The sequence below is a fragment of the Eptatretus burgeri genome, chromosome 11, assembly GCF_056783735.1.
Source record: "Eptatretus burgeri isolate ZD-2024b chromosome 11, Ebu_testis_v1, whole genome shotgun sequence".
NCBI lineage: Eukaryota > Metazoa > Chordata > Myxini > Myxiniformes > Myxinidae > Eptatretus > Eptatretus burgeri.
In genome coordinates, this window is record NC_140971.1 from 8,813,580 (window position 1) to 8,834,262 (window position 20,683).

The window sequence follows — 20,683 nt, forward strand, 5'->3', positions numbered from 1 at the left end:
GTATGCTTGTCTTTGTGTGTCAGTATGTATGCTTGTGTGTGTGTGGGTGTGTGTGTGTGTGTGTGTGTGTGTGTGTGTGTGTGTGTGTGTGTGTCAGTATGTATGCTTGTGTGTGTGTGTGTGTGTGTGTGTCTGTGTGTGTGTGTGTCAGTATGTGTGTGTGTGTGTGTGTGTGTGTGTGTGTCAGTATGTATGCTTGTCTTTGTGTGTGTGTCTGTGTGTGTGTGTGTCAGTATGTATGCTTGTGTGTGTGTGTGTGTGTGTGTGTGTGTCTGTGTGTGTGTGTGTCAGTATGTATGCTTGTGTGTGTGTGTGTGTGTGTGTGCGTGTGTGTGTGTGTGTGTGTGTGTGTGTGTGTGTGTGTGTGTGTGTGTCAGTATGTATGCTTGTCTTTGTGTGTGTGTCTGTGTGTGCACCCACGTGCTGAAATGAACACACTGTACTGTACTGTACTGTATTTGGAGTCTTGGATTCATCAAGAGAAGTTTTCAGCAATGAGAGATATTTTTGACATCACAGGATCTAAAATCTGAATCCAACTGTTGTGGTTTTTTCCCCCAAATGTGGAATCAGTGCTCTCAAGGAAACCCCGTGGATAGGATTGTACTCGGTGGTTTACCATTCCCTTGCCAGCTGTAGTCTGGCCACAGACTTCTGATTTGTTCAGGGTACCGGCGATTGCCCACCTTCTCTTGGTGGAACACCGTGGGATCTTTACCGTCCCCCAACTAATGCTGGCAGACCCAGGACCACCTTGGAATACAACACCCCACCTGCAAATCTCCAGAGCGGCAGTTTGTCGTCGGACTAGGAAACGAATCCCATCTTGGGCGGCGAACACGCGACTACGCTATCTCTGCACCATCCTGTCAGATTCGGTGAAACTGGGACTTGCTCGTTCTGCGTGGTTTCCCGTAAACACGTAACGCGAAGGACCAAGATGTGACGGAAGGAGTCCACAGAAGACAACGGGATGCAATGATCCATTTTTACACGATCGTGGTAGGAATTGAAGACGTTCCATTGGGACACATTTACTACAATTGGTCACATTGGTATGCTCGGGGTAGAAGCCATTTGTCAGCTTCAGCATGATACGTCGATTGGTACAACCCTGTGGAACTCGTCGTGTTTGCTGATTTGTTGAACGGTTTTAAATGTAGTTTGGATGAACGTTGGATGGTCCACAAAGATCACCATTTCCACAAGCATGGCTGCCAATATTGGAAGTGTCACGTGAGCAATCTGGACGTTTGAGGGGCACTGCAAGTCATTGTGACTCGGTTGTTCAAAAAGTACTGGATCGGTAACTGAGGATACGTCGAGCTATGTCACGGTGATGGTCCCACAGCATGATTTGTTGAACACTGCAGACAGTCTCTCGTTGTCTGGTTCCTTGGAGTTTTTTGTTTCGCTCCAACCAAATGATCATGGACAAGACGGACAGGAACTTCGAGACTTGTCCAAAAAGTACCAAATAAAATGAGTGTTTTAACATTCCCTTATCCCTCCTGTAGTCCCGTCCATGGCCTGATATTCCTGTGCAAATGGCGAGGGGGAGAGGATCCCGCGGGAGAGATTGTGACCGACTCAAGAATCAATGACATCTTCTTTGCCAAACAGGTAAGACGAGAACGGGTCTGCACGAGCTTCTTTCACCGCAAAGTCTTGAGATTCATCATCAGCTACCTTATTTATTTATTTATTTATTAAAAGCATGGCCGAGTCTTCATTTTCATTCGTTTTGCAGCAGCAGCCTCCCATCACTTCCACTACGATAGTCAATCGCCTTGCCTTCTTCCTCCTTGCAACGTGTCCCAACCCAGGTGATAGTCAATGCCTGTGCAACCCTTGCGCTGTTAAGTGTCGTGCTGAACTGTTCCCACGACGACGTATCTTTGGGTCCTGCGCTGTCTGCTTTCCGTGACTTCAGCCGACAGTTTGATCCAGCGGTGAGCCACATTCCAAACGCCTCATTTTCCTTTTGAAACTTGGATTTTGCAGTTTTTATTATTTATTTATTTATTCATTTTACATGATCGAAGGCTCGTAGTGGAGCGACCATACACATGGACATACAGACAAACATACGCGGCACAACACAAGAATGTTATCCGAGGCAAACACGGCCACTGAGCTTGGGGAAAGTGCCGTCAATTACCGGGGTACTCCTGGAACCGGCGACGTCACAACAGTGGCACGACTTTTCTCACCGCACTTGGTGAGCATTTCCTCATCCCCATGGATGCCAAACTATGGAGGTTGTCCATGCTCTTAACCTTTTAAATGCTGAACACGAGGGAAGCAGCACGTACCATTTAAAAATCTTTGGTGTGACTCGGCCAGGGTTTGAACCGCCGATCTCCCAGACGAGGAGCGGACACTCGAATCATAACGCCACCGAGTCTGTGTTTTATATCTTCTTCTTCTTTCAGCTGCTCCCGTTAGGGGTCGCCACAGCGGATCATCCGTATGATCCGCATCGTGATTTGGCACGTTTTACGCTGGATGCCCTTCCTGACGCAACCCTGGTCGCCTCTTACGACACAGGGATATGGTACACCTATTTTAACCGGGGTATACATAATGGGTATTGTGTTCAGGATATCTCAAAAAGTTGTGGACGGATCCGGATGAAATTTTGTGGACAGGTTCGGTCTGTGACAAGGACGACCTGAATCATAATTTTGGTAAAGATTCAGATCCAGATTCAACTATTAGAGTTTTGAAAGTGATTCTTCATCATTGAGAGAAAGGGCCAAAATGATATTGTTGCGAATTCCCACCCGCCGGCGTGCGAACGGCCACGTAACTCGAATCGCGGCACGTCGCCCACCGGACGGACAATTCAGTCGTGACCCTCCGGGAACTATCGCCCGGAGCCAGTCACGGGTGGGCCTTTCGACCTCACCACAATCGTGCCAATCGGCCACCCGCGTAGGATAGGGTTGTTCGCCAAACTCGACCTACCTAAGTACCCACGCGGATGGTAAACCGGGCGATCGTACCTCGCCACAGGTCGACTCCAGACACGAGCCGTTTGGGCGGCCCGTTCCGTGCTATCGGGATAACCGAGCAGTGTTATCGTCGACCTGGACGGTTCAGATTAATTACTGGGATGTTGCACCCACTACAAACCCCTTACGTGAAGCAAGATGGAGGGTCAATAAAGAAAAGACGAAGCGAAACGGGCACAGTTCAACATGCAAGCACTTTATTACGCGACACACGGAAAGCACATATATACAGCCATACACAAAAAGCAAATGCAAGAAGAAAAGCAGTTAAAACCGACTATGCGCACACACGGCAACAGTTATACAGTTTTACTTCACAGATGGCGCCAACACACATTTACACAAAAGCAAAGGAAAGAAGCCACCCTCACAGACAAGGAGGCAGACAGGCCAGTAGGCCAAATGTGCGCGTGACCTGGAGGAGCGGCCAGGTCCGCGAGACCGGGGAGGTCTTACCCGCGTCCTCGTGACGCGTTGACGGGCAAGCCGCAAATGTGGCCGCGCCGTTGTGCCCCGACTCCGTGCCCCTTGGCGGGTTTCGTTGGCACGAAGTTTGTGGTGGGGTGGGAACGGGGCCCCCTTTTGCACTATCTCAGCATGGGGGAAAGGGGGAATTGTTGATGCCCTGGGGGAGGGGAATGGCTGGCTGGTTTGGGTCCCGCGACGAGATGAGCGATCCCCCACACCGCAACCTCGTCGCCAACTGCCGTCCTTCTTGCCTCGGACCCGAGCTCCCTTGCTTGCAGTTCCACCGCGCGCACTCAGCTCCGCCAACGCAACGCTCCTTGTCCCCAAGAGCCACCTCTCGACGACACTCTCCAAGCAACTCCAAAACCCAACTTGCTCCTCGACGACATTCTACAAGCAACTCCAAAACCCAACTCTTTCGATTCGCCTTGCGCTCGCCTTTTTATAGGCGGCAGGAGCAGCCAATATGCAAATTTTAGGATCAGAACGCGATTGGAGGCGGGACCACGCCGCCCCCCCGGTCACCCATTGGTCGGGCAAAAATGGGCGTGAACCTCTCCTGATCCTAAAATTTGCATATACGGACTTCACATACACACGCTTGGAGGCGGGGCCAAGCCGCCCCGCGCTCGCCAATTGGATGGAGGAGAAGTGGGCGTGAAGCGTTTCTGATCCGAATTTTCCCCTCGGAAAGGCCGCCATTCGCGCTCGCTGCTTGGTGCATTCGGCACCAATCGCCGAACGGGCCCGAGACAGCCCGACGTTCAGTGTTCACAGGTGGTGCGGGAATGGCTGTAGAAGCGATGATGTGGGATGAATTTGTGAGGGTAAAGGCGAAGGTGATGAAGGGTCTTCTGTGGTGAGGGTTGGCGTTGTGTTTGTTGTCTGCGGGTTGGAGCGTGGTTGTAGTTGGTGACTATGGCTGGCGTAGTGGTTAAGGTGGTTGTTGTGTGATGGCGGTTGAGACGTGGTTGGTTCAAAATAACAACAGAAAAGAAAAAATGGCTAACTCAAAGCGTCGCAGCCCGGATGAATCACATAAATTCCCCCTATACAACGGGTTTGGGCTAACTACACATGTACCTCTGAAAATATCTCACCTGAGGGCCCTTTACGGTGTAATGTGAATTTCCACAGCCGTAACAATATATAGCACGATATATCAAGAAAGTTGTGAACTGATTGGGACGAACCTTGGTGGACAAGTTGGGTGTGTCACAAGGAAGAATTGATTCAATTTTGGTGAAGATCTGGATCCGGATCTGGATACGATAATTATTTAATCTTAATAGTGATTCTTCACCATTGAGAGATATGGACAAAAACAATATTGTACTATAGCCATTTATAGAGTCATTTTTTGAAAGCCTTTATCCCTGAGCAGGGGTCAGCTTTTTGCAGGCTCCAATCATGGTACCCTTTATTGTGGCAATGTTTTTACGGCCGGATGCCCTTCCTGATACCAACCCTTTCGTCGCCTTCGACCCTGCAGGGATAATTACCAGTATACTGGTGCTCATTTCGCCGACCTTCGGAAAGATGACAGGCTGAGTCAACCCCCCTGATGCTAAATCAGCGGTCAGCGGGGCTCGAACTCAGGACCCCGAGGATCCCAAGCCACCACCTTAACCACTAGGCTACACCAGGCTCATAAAATGATATAGTACTGTATATATAGCATGATATTTCAAAAATGGATTGGGCCCGATATGTTCTCGTGGATCAGGCATTACGTGGCGGAGGTATGCGCTCCACTGAGTGCCCTTCTAGTTTATTTATTTGTTTGTTTACTCATTTATTTAAATATGCTGCTTATTTATCTTTTTTTTTTAAGAGTTCAGGTAAAGCTCTGTGTGTGTGTGTGTGTGTGTGTGTGTGTGTGTGTGTGTGTGTGTGTGTGTGTGTGTGTGTGTGTGTGTGTGTGTGTGTGTGTGTGTGTGTGTGTGTGTGTGTGTGATTTTCTCATTCTCATAACGAGCAATGCAGAGCATCGCGAGGGTATTTGTTTCGGTGACCCTGTTTACACGACAAGCCACTTACCGAGTGCGACCTCTTGAAAAACTCAAAACGCATGACGTTTATAATTCATGTTTTGTATTTTGAATGTGACGTCGAGAACACTATTTCATAGCTGTTCAAATCTGTGTGTTTGTGTGACGTAATGTTCTAAAACTCCTTGGAATGAACAATGTAGATTACAGTCGATCTTGTTAAGGACAAACACACCCTCGGGAACGGGCGCATCTCCCGAGGATATAATCCACATATTCAATGACTAAGATCAGATGTTGGTTAAATTTGATGTAAAAATGTTAAATTGGATAACTTTGTTGAACGTTACCATTTAATGCTCGCATCATTGTCATTGATGTCAAAGGACACTGGTATTTACTAACGTCTCTGTCGTGCACGTGATTTTTTTAGAACACTGAACAATTTAAATATCAAATAATAAAAACCATGCAACGAGTGAGTAGGAATGAAGGTGCAGAGAACGAGGGCCACGAATGAGGAGTTTAACCTCACCTCCTCTCACCTACACCCCACCTGTAGATGAAGGGTCTGGCTCTCAGTAACTCTGACACCATCAGGGAGGTACACAACAGCTTCTCAAGGTGACCCTTTCCACTCATTATTCCGTATTCCCTTCACTCGCATTATAATACATTGTTCGTATTTGGATATATATCCATGGTTGAGTCACATCAATGTGTCCCTCCTTCATGTGCCGCACCAAATAGGCAGCAGCTGCTGGAGGGGGAGGCAACCCCCGGTTGCCGTGATGACGCATTCCACTTTGTGTCGTTCGTACCCATCGGGGGTCATCTCTACGAGCTGGATGGCCTCAAAGAGGGACCTGTTGATCTCGGTACCACACCGTCACCGACACTGTGCTAGACCTTGATTAGACGTAGTCACGATACATACACTGTCTTAATCATAATGCTTTTCCTTTAAAAGGGATGTGTATTGATTTATAAAGCGAATCCTCCTCTTAAACAGATCACAGTCTCACTTTATTGTCCACTGTCAATCCCAGCATTGTCCAACCCAGCAATCTCCGACAATCGAGATGAGATGTTGGGATGAATGGTAAACACCCTGGATTGTTCTACGAGAGTAAAAAGGAGGGTTAAAGGTGTGAGATCTGGAAAAGCCATATTTGGCTCGGCTGTACATTTGGTTCGATTTCCTCTACAAAGTCTTGCTCTCCACAATGGTCTCCTTTGCTGCTGTTAGTTGTTAGCCCGATGGAAGGCTTGGAAGGTTTCCCCTGAATTTTGTCGTGAATGTACGACAAAAGCCCCTTTGCTCATGTCTGGTTCTGAAGAATTTCTGCTCCAGGTGTATCTGTCGATGTAAAAATTCCCACAATATATTTTTTTGTGTGTGTGTGATGTTTGTTCTGTTATTTATTTATTTATTTATTGTGCAAGGATGGAAAAGTTCCTTTTATGAAACAATTTTTTGTACATTTCAAGGTTTTTGCAAAAGTGTAAAAACTCATCCTCTAAACTCTTGTGGCACCAGGCTTGTAAAATGATATTGTCGTGTCCAGAGGGTTTGCCCCCACCTGGACGGATGGCCAAACAGTTATCTTGGAGGTTTACAGCTGGGATTCTTGGACATTATGGTGTGTGTGTGTGTGTGTGTGTGTGTGTGTGTGTGTGTGTGTGTGTGTGTGTGTGTGTGTGTGTGTGTGTGTGTGTGTGTGTGTGTGTGTGTGTGTGTGTGTGTGTGTGTGAGAGAAAGAAACAGCTAGGCGCTTCACCAGGATGGTAGCGCAGCACAGGGGTTTTACTCTCGAACCCACAACAGATACATGGACACCAGCAAATTGAATAAACAATGATTTCATAAACAGAAAATTAACAGTTATTATGGAAATAGATCAAGACACGAGTTGACCTAAATCTAATTTGAAGGTACCTCCACACAGACTTAAATACAAACAAGGGGGACAGAATAAAACAAAGAAAAATCCCTCCTTTATTTTGGCACTTAGCTTTCGGGTCTAGAAGTGAGTTTCGGTATCTTGAAAGTCACCAAACCGCTTGGTCACTGCGCGGGAAAATGCGCCAAAAATGGCGTGCAGCTGCTGTCTGGGTGGGCAAACGTACGGGAGGTAATTGGGGTGGCGATACTCAACGCCAAAGCTCAGAGACCGTCGTGCAGCTTCTTGCGTCGATCGTCCTCACCGACACCGCTGATTTGCAGAATGGCGCCGTCTCTTTCCCCCGATGGCTCCACACGATGCTTTGGCACTGGTCCCACACGATTCAGCCCAACAGTCGATCACGAGCATCTTGCTCTGTCACATGGACAAATTCACAGCACGACATGAGAATTGTTGCTGTATTTCGTCGTGCTGAGAGGAGAGCAAAAACGAGATCCTATCAGTTGATCGTGTCCTCCCATCACTGTGTCCTCCTCGTTCTCCTCCAGAACACCGATTCTATCTCAATTTCCGCCAAGCCTTTTGCCTCACTCACTTCTGTCTCTTCTTTCTGGTCATATTCCAACCACCGACAAAACAGTGTGACCTTTCCTCTCCTGCAACAAGCGGCTTCCCCCGTTCTCTTCCCAGAGACGCGCTCTTCTTCCTCTTACTAAAGTCACACCCATAAATCATCTATTCCACGGGCGTGACTCGCCAGCCGCCATCCCTGGAGGCAGGCCCTCTGCCTGCTTGGACGTGCGACATTATGATTATGGTTGTTGTTGTTATAAGAATCTACAGTAATTCTTTTATTGCTGGCCTGTAAATGCAAAAACGTAGGAAAAGGTCACAGGGGGGCAATTACATACTGGGGGAAATTATCCTTAATCCCTCCCGAATTAACACAGCACCACCCCCACTCCCCTTGTGGTGACTAGTAACACTTAAGCTCACAGATTCCCTACTTAATTTACAACGAGATATCTCCTACACGTCCACAGACCAAACTACTCCGTACACTCCTATTTTTCCTTTGAAATTCCTCCATCTACCCCACGAACATAACAATATTAAAATATAAAATGAAGGAAAAGTGAATTTTTTGCGTTTTAATTCCCAAGGGTCAAAGATCAAGGGTTTTAAAAACATTATTTGGAAATGGTCAGACCCTCGTTTACATTGGGGATGCGTTCCTGAAAAGGGGCGCCAAATATCTAAACGACGTAAATCAAATCAATTTTTCCAATCAAAATTAATGGAATAAGCAGGGGATGCATTCTTCGCGTCACAACTTTTTTTTTTTGTAAACACTGTTGAGGCTCGTATAAGAGCTAACGCACAGAAACGCACAACAAGGGGACGCACAACAAGGGGAGCAGGAGACGAGGGGTGGGAGAGGGAAGGGGAAAACAGTGGGGAACAGAGACAAGAGGACATCTGTGGAAGGGAGAGGGATAGTGTGGGGTACATGGAGTAAACGAGATGGACTTTCAGGAAGGAAAGCAGGGAATTTGAAGGAGGTGCGTTTGCAGTGAATTGGTGGGGGTAGAAAAGATCATGGTTTTGGATGGGGGGAAGATAAGAGATGGTGGTGAACAGCTGTGTTGAAGACCTGGAGGGAAGAGTGGGATTGAACAGAGTCTTCTTCTTCTTCGTCTTCTTCTTCTTCTTCTTCTTCGTCTTCTTCTTCTTTCGGCTGCTCCCGTTAGGGGTCGCCACAGCGGATCATCCAAATGATCCGCATAGTGATTTGGCACACGTTTTACGCCGGATGCCCTTCCTGACACAACCCTGGTCGCCTCTTACAACACAGGGATATGCTACACCTATTTTAACCGGGGTATACACCGGCCCAATATACTGGTACTCACTTTGCCGACCTCGGAAGGATGACAGGCTGAGTCAACCCCCTGGTGTATTAATTCAGTGGCCCAACGGGGCTTGAACTCAGGACCTTTTGGATCCCAAGCCGCTGCCCTAACCACTGCGCCAACACCAGGCTTGGGGGGATTGAACAGAGTGAGGGAGTTTATTCCAAAGGCGGAGAAAAGGAGGAATGAAAGAGTGAAGGTGAGCAGTGATTCTTGATTTTGGTAGTTTTACCCCAGAAGGGGGTTGCTGGCAGACTTTGAACGCTCTGCGGAAATATGGTGGGGACATAACTCAGACAGAACGGGGGGAGTGGGGGAGCGAGGCAGGAGAGGAGATGGTAGAAGACAGAAACACCACCGACCTGCTTGAAACTTCACCTATTATATTTCACTTTTTAACCCATGACATTACCCTATTTTTTAAGTTGATGACAGTTTATACTCAAATACACATATAAATAAATAAATAAAACAATTGTCAGACTGAGTGTCGTTTATAAGGACGAGTTCTCTGATTCCTATCGTGTGATCTCTCTTAATTGTTTTTCTTCTCGTGTGTTTGGCTTTACCTTTTGCATTTATTTATCCCCCTCCCCACCCATCCCTTGGATCCCATCCACTTCACTATCAAAGGTCCATGTGAGTTAACTTCTTGGCTGAGTGCAGTCCGACCAGTTATAGAACGAAGGATACAGAGGTACATGCTCTCCACAGTCTCCCCCCAATCCATTTAATTCCAGCACTCTTGTGGCCAATGCCCCATCTATTAACTTCCTGCCTGCTGTTCACTCCCTGCCTCACTTCTGGTGCCCCTCACTTCTAGCAGCCTCCTCGCTTCTGGTGCCCCCCTCACTTTTGGCACCCTGCCCCTGCTTCTGGCACCCCTCCTGCCTCTCTCGCTCATCTTGCTTTCCCTCTGCCTCCTGTTTTCGCTGCTCTTTATAAATCCCTTCTCTGATTCCCCTCCCATTTTGTCGGTTGTATGTATATTTACTTGCATCTCTTGGTGCTTGTGAGTAAATTGGTTGAATTTCTCTATCATGTGACTTACAGGTTCCAGGAGGGAGAAATCCGCTTTAACCTGATGGCTGTTGTGTCAGACCGGCGCCTTGTGCTCAAAAAGCGCATTGAAGACCTCACGGTTCGTATTAATCCCCCTACTGTGTGTGAGGCAGGGTGTTTATATAATTATACAAATGAAAAGGTGTTTGCCATGATGCAACATGATTTTAAATAATATTTTGCACGAATAAAATGTTGGATTCCAAGTATATCTTGATCTCCTGATATGTGCGCATGTATCCAACACCCGCAGCAATTCCTTTATCCCTTGAATGTCACCCCTGAAGTTTACCGGTTTTGGTGATTTCCTTTGATTGAAGTGATCCCTTTTGCCCAATTTCTACCTCTGATGATGTCAGAAGTGGTGTGATGATGCGTAATCTGTACCTTTGCCCTTGTTTTTGATTATACTCGTATACAATTGCAGGAGCATATGGTCTTACCTTGACTTATGAGGTGGTTTATAATTTGCATAACAAATACTGAGAAGCTCGATAGCCCGTCCACCTGTGCAGCGAGATATGGGGTTTTGGAAACGCATCTGTCATTCCAGGTCCGGGTCCAGGTCCAAACCTTTGTTGTTTTTTTTTGTTTTGTTTTTAATAACCAATTGAGCTTTTGTCATCAAATTATTTAACAAACCTTTATTATGAGAATATGGAGAACATTAAGTAATAAAATGTGTCTGTTTGGTTTTTTTTTTCTTCTGTTATTTGTTTGTTTTTGTCAAGTTTAGTTCGAGTATAAAGCAGACGCGGGTGGGCTTTGCATTTTGAGATGTTTTAGTTTGAGAAACTTAAATGTTTTTTTTTTTTCATAAAAACTTCAGCTTTACCCATAATCCCATATTCTCCATGATCAAAGTTTATAAATCCAATTTGCTTAAGGGCCCATCCATTTATTACATATGCACCGGTGTTTGGGAGACTAAATTGAGAAAATGAACATCGAGGTCATGGAAGAGTAAATGGTGAGGATAGAGGAACAAAAGGGAGCATAGGTGAGGAGGAGATGAGAGTTAGGGAAATGGTGTGTATGAGGTAGGGTGAGCTCGAAATTTCTGCCATATCCGAGTACGTAATAAATAGATGATGCCTTCAATGTTGCTTGCATTTTGAGCTATGTTCATCGCTCCATGCGGTTGAACCTGATTAACATCACACATGTAGCGCTTGTAGAAGGCCATGTGACCTAGCATCCTCCATAGGCAATGTTTCCCATCTGCGATCGTGCTGATGAAAAACATCCACCGGTGGCTTCACCAGAGCAGGCCTTAGGAAGGTGTACCCGAGCATCTTGCATCCTTCCACGACATTCAAAGTTTTCATCAGCATCTCATTCCTGTGTTCATCCATCATGGTTTTGATTCAATCCAAAACGTAAGAGCGTTTGCAATGCCCAGCGTACGCAGGATCCATTCGATCAATTTGCTTCCTTTGCTCGTGTGCTTCCTTGCATCCTCCCAGGTAAAGGTAAACTAGAGCATAACGGGTATTGAAACATAAAATCTTTCTCTCCAGCTCACAATCCCCGAATCATTTGGCAACGGAATGGCGAGTGCTTTCTTTCTCGAGGACCGTGTGAGTTGCGTTAAGTGGAAAAATATCTCGTAATTATGTCTTTGCGATTTCAGGGTGTTACCATGGACACAGGAGAGGGCTCGGCTTGGCCGACGGAAATCCAATCTGAGCTTGAACAGATGAGACTGCAAATTGAGGAAGAGGAGAAAAAACTGCAGAGATACAGGGTGAGGATTCATTCCTTCGGCAATTTCGGATTATTATCATTTCCTGCTGATTGTGCAAGCCTGGTGTTGGCTTAGTGGTTAGGGTGGTGGCTTGGGATCCCAGGGTCCTGAGTTCAAGCCCCGTTGGCTGCTGAATTAACACCAGGGGGTTGACTCAGCCTGTCATCCTTCCGAGGTCGGCGAAATGAGTACCAGTGTACTGGTCCCGGTGTATGCCCCGGTTAGAATAGGTGTACCATATCCCTGTGTGTCGTAAGAGGCGACCAGGGTTGGCGTCAGGAAGGGCATCCGGCCATAAAACATTGCCTCAAGAAAAAGCCAAACCCCTGCACAGCCGGGAAAAATGGCTGTAAAAACGGTCATCATCCTGCTGATTGTGCCTGCTTTGTTGTTGGCGTAGTGCGCTGTAAAAATGGGGGGGGGCAGTAAAACCTGCAATCACTGTGGATCACGTGTGATGTCATTCTTGTGTTGTTTTGATGTGCTCGAGGCTTTGCCTCCTTTACGAGATGGTTCTTCTTCAATGAATTCTATGACTGTGTGTTTGCTTCAGGTGGAGTGTGCTCGGCGCAGGCATAACTTTCTGCCTTTCATCCTGGAGCTCCTGCGCATGCTTGCACAGCAGCAACGCCTGCTGCCATTGGTCCAGCAGGTCAGAGAGCGTTAATGCCATCGGTTGTTCGGTGTGCTCAGACGGTCCACCCTTTCGACGCCACAAAAATAATCAAATGATCCAGGAATGCTGAAGCAGGTTGAAATAGTAGACCAGTGGGGTCAAGCACAGATAATAAAAACAGGTCATTGTGGTAAAACAGAGATCCAAGGTTTCTGGGAAACTTTAGAAACATTTATTTGTTTTTTTTTTTTGTTTGTCTCTTACCGTCACCAGAGGAGAGGCCATTGCATTTGGGTCCGATTGTTTGATTGTTTGTTTGTCTGTTTGTTTGTCTGTTTGTTTCTTTGCCCGCACAGAATGTGAGTATTCCTCTGCAACCGCCTGTGGGATTGAAACAAAATTTTCACCACAGGAGAGACTACTCATGGAGAATGTTTTAATGGTAATTATTGATATCATCGGTCATGTGGTGTAGCAGCCATGTTGGGGGAAAATTTGGACCTCCATATCTGAAAGCACATCAATGAAAAAATTGAAACTTGGCACACGGCAAGTACTCTTCATGGGGAATAGGCATACTTTTTAGCTCACCTGGAACGGAGTTCCGGGAAGCTTATGCAATGGTCCGTCGTCTGTCTGTCCACAAAAACTGGCAACTTCTCTGAAACTACACATGAAATTCTGATGAAACTTGAACACAAGCCTCATCACCCGTGATGATCCAAAGTTTGTTCATGACATTCAAAAAAAACCCAAAAGATTGAGGTATGAGGGGTCTATGGTGGTAGTTTACAGGAGGGGGGGGGTTCCTTCGCCCTCCAAAAGAGGTATTCGGTTTCTTCAGAGAAACGAAATACTTTCTTTTGAGGTATTTAGTTTCTGAGAAGAAACCATCTGAAACAGTTGTAAAACAAAATATGCCGTCTCGTCCAGCTGTCCCTGGACTCTGTGTCCTTTTCTTCTGACAAAGTGGACAACTTGCTGTCAAACCTCGACTCAGATTCTGCAACCTGTCCAGACGACATCTGCCCACGTGTTCTAAAAGCCTCCTCTGCTGCTCTTGCTCACCTTCTCTCTGTTCTATTCACCCTCTCGTTTGCTCAAGGTCATCTGCCATCGACTTGGAAATCAGCAAACATCACTGCCCTGCATAAAAAAGATCCCTGCAACTACAGACCAATCAGCCTTCTCCCAATCATCAGCAAGGTTATGGAATCCATCATCGCTTCAGACATTAAATCCTTCCTCTTCTCCAATGGCCTGATTTCTGATCATCATTTTGTATTCAGACCAGGTCACTCTATCCTGGATATGCTCCTTCTGCTCTCCCAACAATGGATGGAGGTCCTCGATTCCAAACATGAAATCAGAGCCGTATCCCGAGACATATCGTGTGCCTTCGATACGGTCTGGCACCCTGCCCTGCTCACCAAACTCTCTTCCTATGGTATCCAAGGCCATCTCCACTCGTGGCTCACAAACTCCGTCTCCTGTTGCAGTCAACATGTGGCCCTAAATGGAGTTTTCATCCCCTCTTCCTGTCCAGGCTGGAGTTCCTCTTGGTAGTGTTCTGGGCCTGTTCTTTTTCTGGTTTTCATCAACGATCTCTCCCACTCTCTGGAAAATCCTCTTTATCTCTTTGCTGATGACTCCACCCTCTGCCGTACCATCTGTCATCCCTCAGACCGGCAAGCAGCAGCTTATTCACTCTCTCCAGATCTGGATAAAATCCCAAACTGGTCAAACACGTGGAACATATCTTTCAATCCTGAGAAAAATCTCACACTATCACTATGTCTCTCTGAAAGGACCATCTGGAACCCCCCCCCCCCCCATCTACTTTCTCAACAATCCTCTTGAAGTCCTTTCACTCAAGCTTCTGGGTCTCACTGTCTGCCATGATCTTTCCTGGGAAAGCCACATTTCCAACCTGGCCTCCAAAGCCAGTCGCCGACTGGACATCCTCTGTCGTGTAAAGTCCTTCCTCAGCCCACCTGAGCTCCTGACCACTTACAAAGCTTTCATCCACAGCCTGATGGAGTACTGCTCTCCCCTCTGGGCTGGTGCTCCCGCCTCTCACCTTTCTTGGTTTCACGCTGTGGAAACCAAGGCATTTCCGATCATTGGTATCTCCCGTGATGAGGTGAGTTTTTGGGTCTCTCACTCTCTCACCGCAGGCAGGTCGGTGGTCTTTGTCTTCTACCATTGTCTCCTCTCTGGTCTCACCCCCCCTGCTTTGTCTGCGAAATGTCCCCCCCCCCCATATTTCTGCAGGACGCTCAAGGTCTGCCAGAAACCCCCTTCTGGTAGAACTACCAACATCAATAATATGATCACTGCTCACCTTCACTGTTTCATTCCTCTTTTTTACCGCTTTTGGAACAAACTCCCTCACTCTTTTCAATCCCACTCTTCCCTCCAGGTATTAAAATCAGTTGTTCACCACCATCTCTTATCTTCCCCCATCCAAAACAACAATCTTTTCTACCCCCGTTAATCCACTCCATACCCACCTCCTTCAAATTCCCTGCTTTCCCCTTCCTGAAAGTCCCTGTGGTGTCCATCTTGTTTACCCTGTGTACCCCACCCTATCCCTCTCCCTTCCACATATCTCATGTCTGTGTTCCACACTGTTTTTCTCCTTCCCTCTCCCACCCCTCATCGCCTGCTCCCCTTGTTGTACGTGCTGTGTGTTAGCTCTCATACAAGCCTTGATCTTCTTCTTCTTTCGGCTGCTCCCGTTCGGGGTAGCCACAGCGGATCATCCGTATGATCCGCATAGTGATTTGGCACATGTTTTACGCCGGATGCCCTTCCTGACGCAACCCTGGTCGCCTCTTACGACACAGGGATATGGTACACCTATTTTTAACCGGGGTATACACCGGTCCAGTACACTGGTACTCATTTTGCCGACCTCGGAAGGATGACAGGCTGAGTCAACCCCCTGGTGTATTAATTCAGTGGCCCAACGGGGCTTGAACTCAGGACCTTTTGGATCCCAAGCCGCTGCCCTAACCACTGCGCCAACACCAGGCTCTCATACAAGCCTTGATATTGCATACAAAATAAATAAAATTTTAAATAACTACATTCGCAATTCTGATTAAACTTCACTCCAACCTTCAACACCAGTGATGGACCAACATTTGTTCACGATATAAAAAAAAAAAATTGGGGCATCAGGGGTTCTCCAAGGGGGTTGCCCCCAAAATATGTATTTGCTTTCTTCTCAGAAGCTACATACCCAATTTTGATGAAACTTGACCACAACCTTCATCACTCATGATGTGGATGCCATAGCAAAGTTTGTTCACGACATAAAAAAATCCCTAGTTATTTACTTTCTTCTCCATTACATATTTTGTGGGTCATCCACGCCTACCAATGGTTCCCTGGTGTTTGTTATCCGGCCGTTACCAGGTGAGCACCCAGGAGTAGTGCCCCTATTTTATGATGTCATAAGTACCTTTGTTATGACGTCATAATTGCATGCATAGAATGCTACATCTGATCAGTATGAAAACTTTTGAGGGTCAACAGAAAATAAATTGATGACATCATCGACTGGTCACGTAGTTCGGCAGCCATATTAACAAAAAAAACTTCTCAAATCATATTCTCCAAAACGTTTGAACAGATCAAGGCAAAACTTTGCAGATTTGACTGCCTATCCATGAGGAGCAAAACGTTCCCACCCTATGACGACATAGGTCACATGGTTTGGTAGCCATATTGGATTTACCCGAAAACCTTTAAAAATCATCTCCAGAACAGCTGGACAGATCGAGGGGAAACTTCACACAAATGGTCCCCGAACCTTGGGGATATCAGGGTGTTCACGAATATAATTGATCGGTCACATAGTCTGGCAGCCATTTTAGATTGAACGAAAATCGTAAAAAAAAAAGATTGCTCTTGAACCACTTCATCAACCGACGTGAAACTTCACAATTATGATCTAGTCGTGATGGGAAATATATGTTTTAAATTTCAACATGGTCGGGCAAGCAGAATGTTTTTTTTTTTGTTTTTATGTGGGTTCTTTTTGTTTCTTTTTTTTTTCAGTAAGGCTCACTTGTCTGTGCCTGGATGGGTTTGAGGGTAGAGGAGTAGCAGGTGAAACCCGAATCCTATCCAGGTTCCTCCTGATGACTTCATCTTTGCTTTCTGCTTGCTTGGGTTCCTTCTGATGACTCCAATACAGGCAGGACTGTACCTATTTGGTCTTCCATTTGATCTGAATTTAATCTATTTTAATCCCATTACTGAATTCAATTGAATAATAATAATAATAAATGTCATGGGCCAGGGTCAGGCATCTGATCAAAGCAGGTTTCTCCACGTACCCAGTCATCACTGCCATCAGTTATAGTCACAGTTCTAGTTATGTCTATTATGAGTACATAAACACCACACTATATACACCACACACAACTACACAAACACCATACAAAAACAAGTCCTGGAGAGGGTCTGCAATCTCTGATTACTCATTTTTCTTGATTTCTGATTGGAATCTTTACCTGCTATGATTTTGATGTCAATGTCAACCTTAATGACAGAGCAAACAAAATATTTTATACTTTTGGAAGAAAACTGCGGAAAACAAAGAAGACTAATTGTGTTGACCCCCTCCACCCATCTCACTCTGATGATGTGTAATCAAAGGGAGGATGATAATGATTGATACTGGATGAATGGGATGCGAAGGTGCCGCAGGTCGATGATTGGAAAGGTTTCAAGTCAGGTAGAGTCAATATAATTTAATTACTGGATGAACATTCTCACCTGTGGGCGTTGTAGAGATGGTTTTTTTTTTTACGTGGGAGGATAAGACCAGATGAAAGGTGCTGGAAGATTTAAGGTCCACCAACCTGTCTTTTTAATGAGATGATTAGGACCTTTACCTTAACACCCTCAAGTCTTTGGGTGTTATCCACATTATCACTGTGGAAAGAAAGAAAACTTATTCGACCTGAAAATGCACTCTTTCGATTTTCAAAAGCTTGTTGCACGAATCCTTTAAGCACGAAGCTTTCTTCCCATGCACATCAACACGGCACCTTGCAACCTTATTGTGGAGATGATACCACCAGAGATTGCTGCTTTTAAGTGTACCTGCATCACAATTACAGGTGTGGAAAGGCACAGAAAGGTTGACCATCGGGCCGACTACCTAGTTAACATCCATTTCCATACCATGACCATCTTGCATGGATTTTGATACGCAGAATGCTCCATTCATCTGATTTCTCGGTCATGACTGGGTTTGTAATGTTGGCTATGGATTGCAAAAATGATCTCAAACAGGATTTGGCTTTCGTCATGGGTGTTGAGTGCGATTGTGGGGTGTTGAAGGGTGATGAGGCAGCGAGTGGTCCGTGCTCCGTCACCCTGAGCGAGTGGTCCGTGCTCCGTCACCCTGAGCGAGTGGTCCGTGCTCCGTCACCCTGAGCGAGTTGTGAAATAACACCCGATTTTTCAAGCGGTTTACCATATTAACATGTTTTCTAAATTACCGAGCCAAAATTTTTTCCACCTGTCACACACAGCTGTTTATAATGCATAATGTTTGTGAACATCTCCCTGAAACGTCGATATAAATGCAGCGTTGTTTTTTTGGTGAAAGCTACTCAAAGTTTCTGGGTTGTATACAGCACGGACTGTAGTTGCTAATCACACTGACTCTAACTTGCCGATTCCCGAAAAATTGCTGATATCGGTCGTGTGTGTGTGTGTGTGTGTGTGTGTGTGTGTGTGTGTGTGTGTGTGTGTGTGTGTGTGTGTGTGTGTGTGTGTGTGTGTGTGTGTGTGTGTGTGTGTGTGTGTGTGTGTGTGTGTGTGTGTGTGTGTGTGTGTGTGTGTGTGTGTGTGTGTGTTTCATAAAGCATAACGTATTCTCTTTGCTAACTCGCCTACTCCCACCCCTTTCCCATTCCAATACTGTGCACACCCTCATCCCACACCTCTCTTACTCTCCCCTCTTCTCTGTCTCTGTCTCTGTCCATATCCAGGTGGTGTTTGTCTCCGGATAGCTTAGCTCCGGGCTGTCTGCGATATTTATGTTCGGTTTCCAGACGGGAGTTTGTCTCCGTACTTGTCTAGACGAGAGTTTGTCTCCATACTTGTCCGGATGTGAGTTTGTCTTCGGATGTGTCTTCACAGTGTTTGTGTCCAGACGGCTTGGCTCCGGATGCGTCAGGCGGGTTTTGTCTCCGGACGTGTCTGGGCAGTGCTTGTCTCTGGTCCGTGTTTATAGTATGACCGGTAGAAAATGTATTTCAGACGTTATTTTGTTTCCATCTTCATTGTTATTCTATGCAGAATCATTTTGATGAGATCGTATGAATCATAATTAAAGCTCCACCACATGTCTGCTTTCCCTTTCCCAACCCCTCCTCGCTCTCCTCGCTCACCAACCCCTCCTCGCTCTCCCACCCCTCCTTGCTCATCCACCCCTCCACCTCTTCACTCTCTCTCCCCCACCCCAATCACCCCCGATTTTTCTACCTTCTCCCTTCAGTATTTCCGTCAGCGAAGTGACGGGTAGTATTTGCTTGTGAACAATATTGAGAAGTTTATAACAAAGTAGAATGTTTGTTTCTTTTGTATGATTTTTTTTATTCTTGGGAAAGTTTATTGATGTTGGATTTTGAGGTTTGCTTTTTGACTTTTCTCTCCTCCTTCCATCCTCAAACCAACCCTGACCCTTAACCTCAGGCTAAAGCTCGGCAAGCTTCCCGAAAGAAGTGACGTCACCAATGGGAAGTGATGTTGGGATGAAGATGAAAATAAGTGGGAAGGGGTGGAGTGTGGTTGTGGTTGTGGTTGGGTTGGGTTGGTCTGGGTGGTGAAACCTTTTTTTTGTACAAATTATTATTACCTATTAAACATTTCACTTGGGATCGTTTTCTTTGTTTTGATTTTCCAACTGTTAAAGCGTTTCTTCTCTCCATTCTCTTAATTCGCCTTTATTGCATCCATCAAGAAATGTGTTTAATCGCATCTCTGATCTAAAAATTAAAAAAACCCAATTTGCGATGAATGTTCACTTTCCATCAACCATTCTTTTTTTTCCAACTTCAGTACCAACTCACCCCTCTCACCCCTCCCTCTCAAAGCAACCTTCACCCTCCAAGCTTCCCCCTCACCTTTCTCCCTCAACTCTCCCCACTCACCATTCTCACCACCCTTCTTAAAGTCCCCCCCTCACATCCACAAAGCTGCCTCCTTCCCCTGCCCTCTCACCTCCATCTCATCACTCCACCTCCTGAAATCCTCAACTGCCTTCTGCCTCTCTCTTCCCCCCACCCCCTCTCTCCCAGCACCACAGAGCCTTTTCTCCTCTTCATCTGGCCCTTCCCCTAACTATTCTGCAATCCCCACACTCTTTCAACAACCCTCCTTACCTCCCCTTGTCCTACCCTCCCCCTCCCTTCCCATCCCCTGCACCCAAAGCCTCCTCCCCTCCCTCTTCATTAACATTGTGGACCTCAAATATCCAGGGCTTTCACTCAAACCTTTCAGATCCTTTCATACAGGTTGCCACTGACAAACCAGACAAACTTTCCTCCCTCAAGACGTCTCTGACTCCCACTTATCTCTCTGGTTACTCAGGTATGACAGATCTGAGCCTCGTCCTGGTGGAGGAGTTGCTCTCTTCAAAGACTCTATTCTTCACTCTCTACACCCTGCCCTCACTCTCCCACACCCCCAGGAATACCTCTGGCTACGGCTTCTCTTCCACTCCAACCTCATGTTTATATGTGTACTGTACCGTCCACCAAACAGTGATGACTCCATTTACAACTCACTTTCCAAAAACATGGACCAACTTCTGTCTTCTCATCCAAACTCTCTCTTCCTCATATGTGGCGACTTCAATTGTCATCGTGCCATTTGGCTAGGTGTGGGTACCTCTCTCACCTGTCATGGCACCTCAGCAAAAGCTTTCTGCGA

The 20,683-nt window shown here is 46.3% G+C and overlaps 1 protein-coding gene across 1 annotated transcript in view; it reads left to right on the top strand.

Annotated features, from left to right (window-relative positions):
• The window catches only part of UCHL5 (ubiquitin C-terminal hydrolase L5), a 20,792-nt gene extending 1,165 nt beyond the window's left edge, over nt 1-19,627 (top strand). Inside the window, exons 3-11 of the mRNA XM_085845128.1 lie at nt 1,518-1,623; nt 1,827-1,952; nt 6,039-6,100; nt 6,227-6,354; nt 9,930-9,993; nt 10,350-10,437; nt 11,992-12,105; nt 12,659-12,757; nt 19,445-19,627. Coding sequence (XP_085701254.1) covers nt 1,518-1,623; nt 1,827-1,952; nt 6,039-6,100; nt 6,227-6,354; nt 9,930-9,993; nt 10,350-10,437; nt 11,992-12,105; nt 12,659-12,757; nt 19,445-19,477 — 820 coding nt within the window. The 3' untranslated portion in view covers nt 19,478-19,627. The remainder of the gene's footprint in view (nt 1-1,517; nt 1,624-1,826; nt 1,953-6,038; nt 6,101-6,226; nt 6,355-9,929; nt 9,994-10,349; nt 10,438-11,991; nt 12,106-12,658; nt 12,758-19,444) is intronic.
• The last annotated feature ends 1,056 nt before the right edge of the window (nt 19,628-20,683 follow it).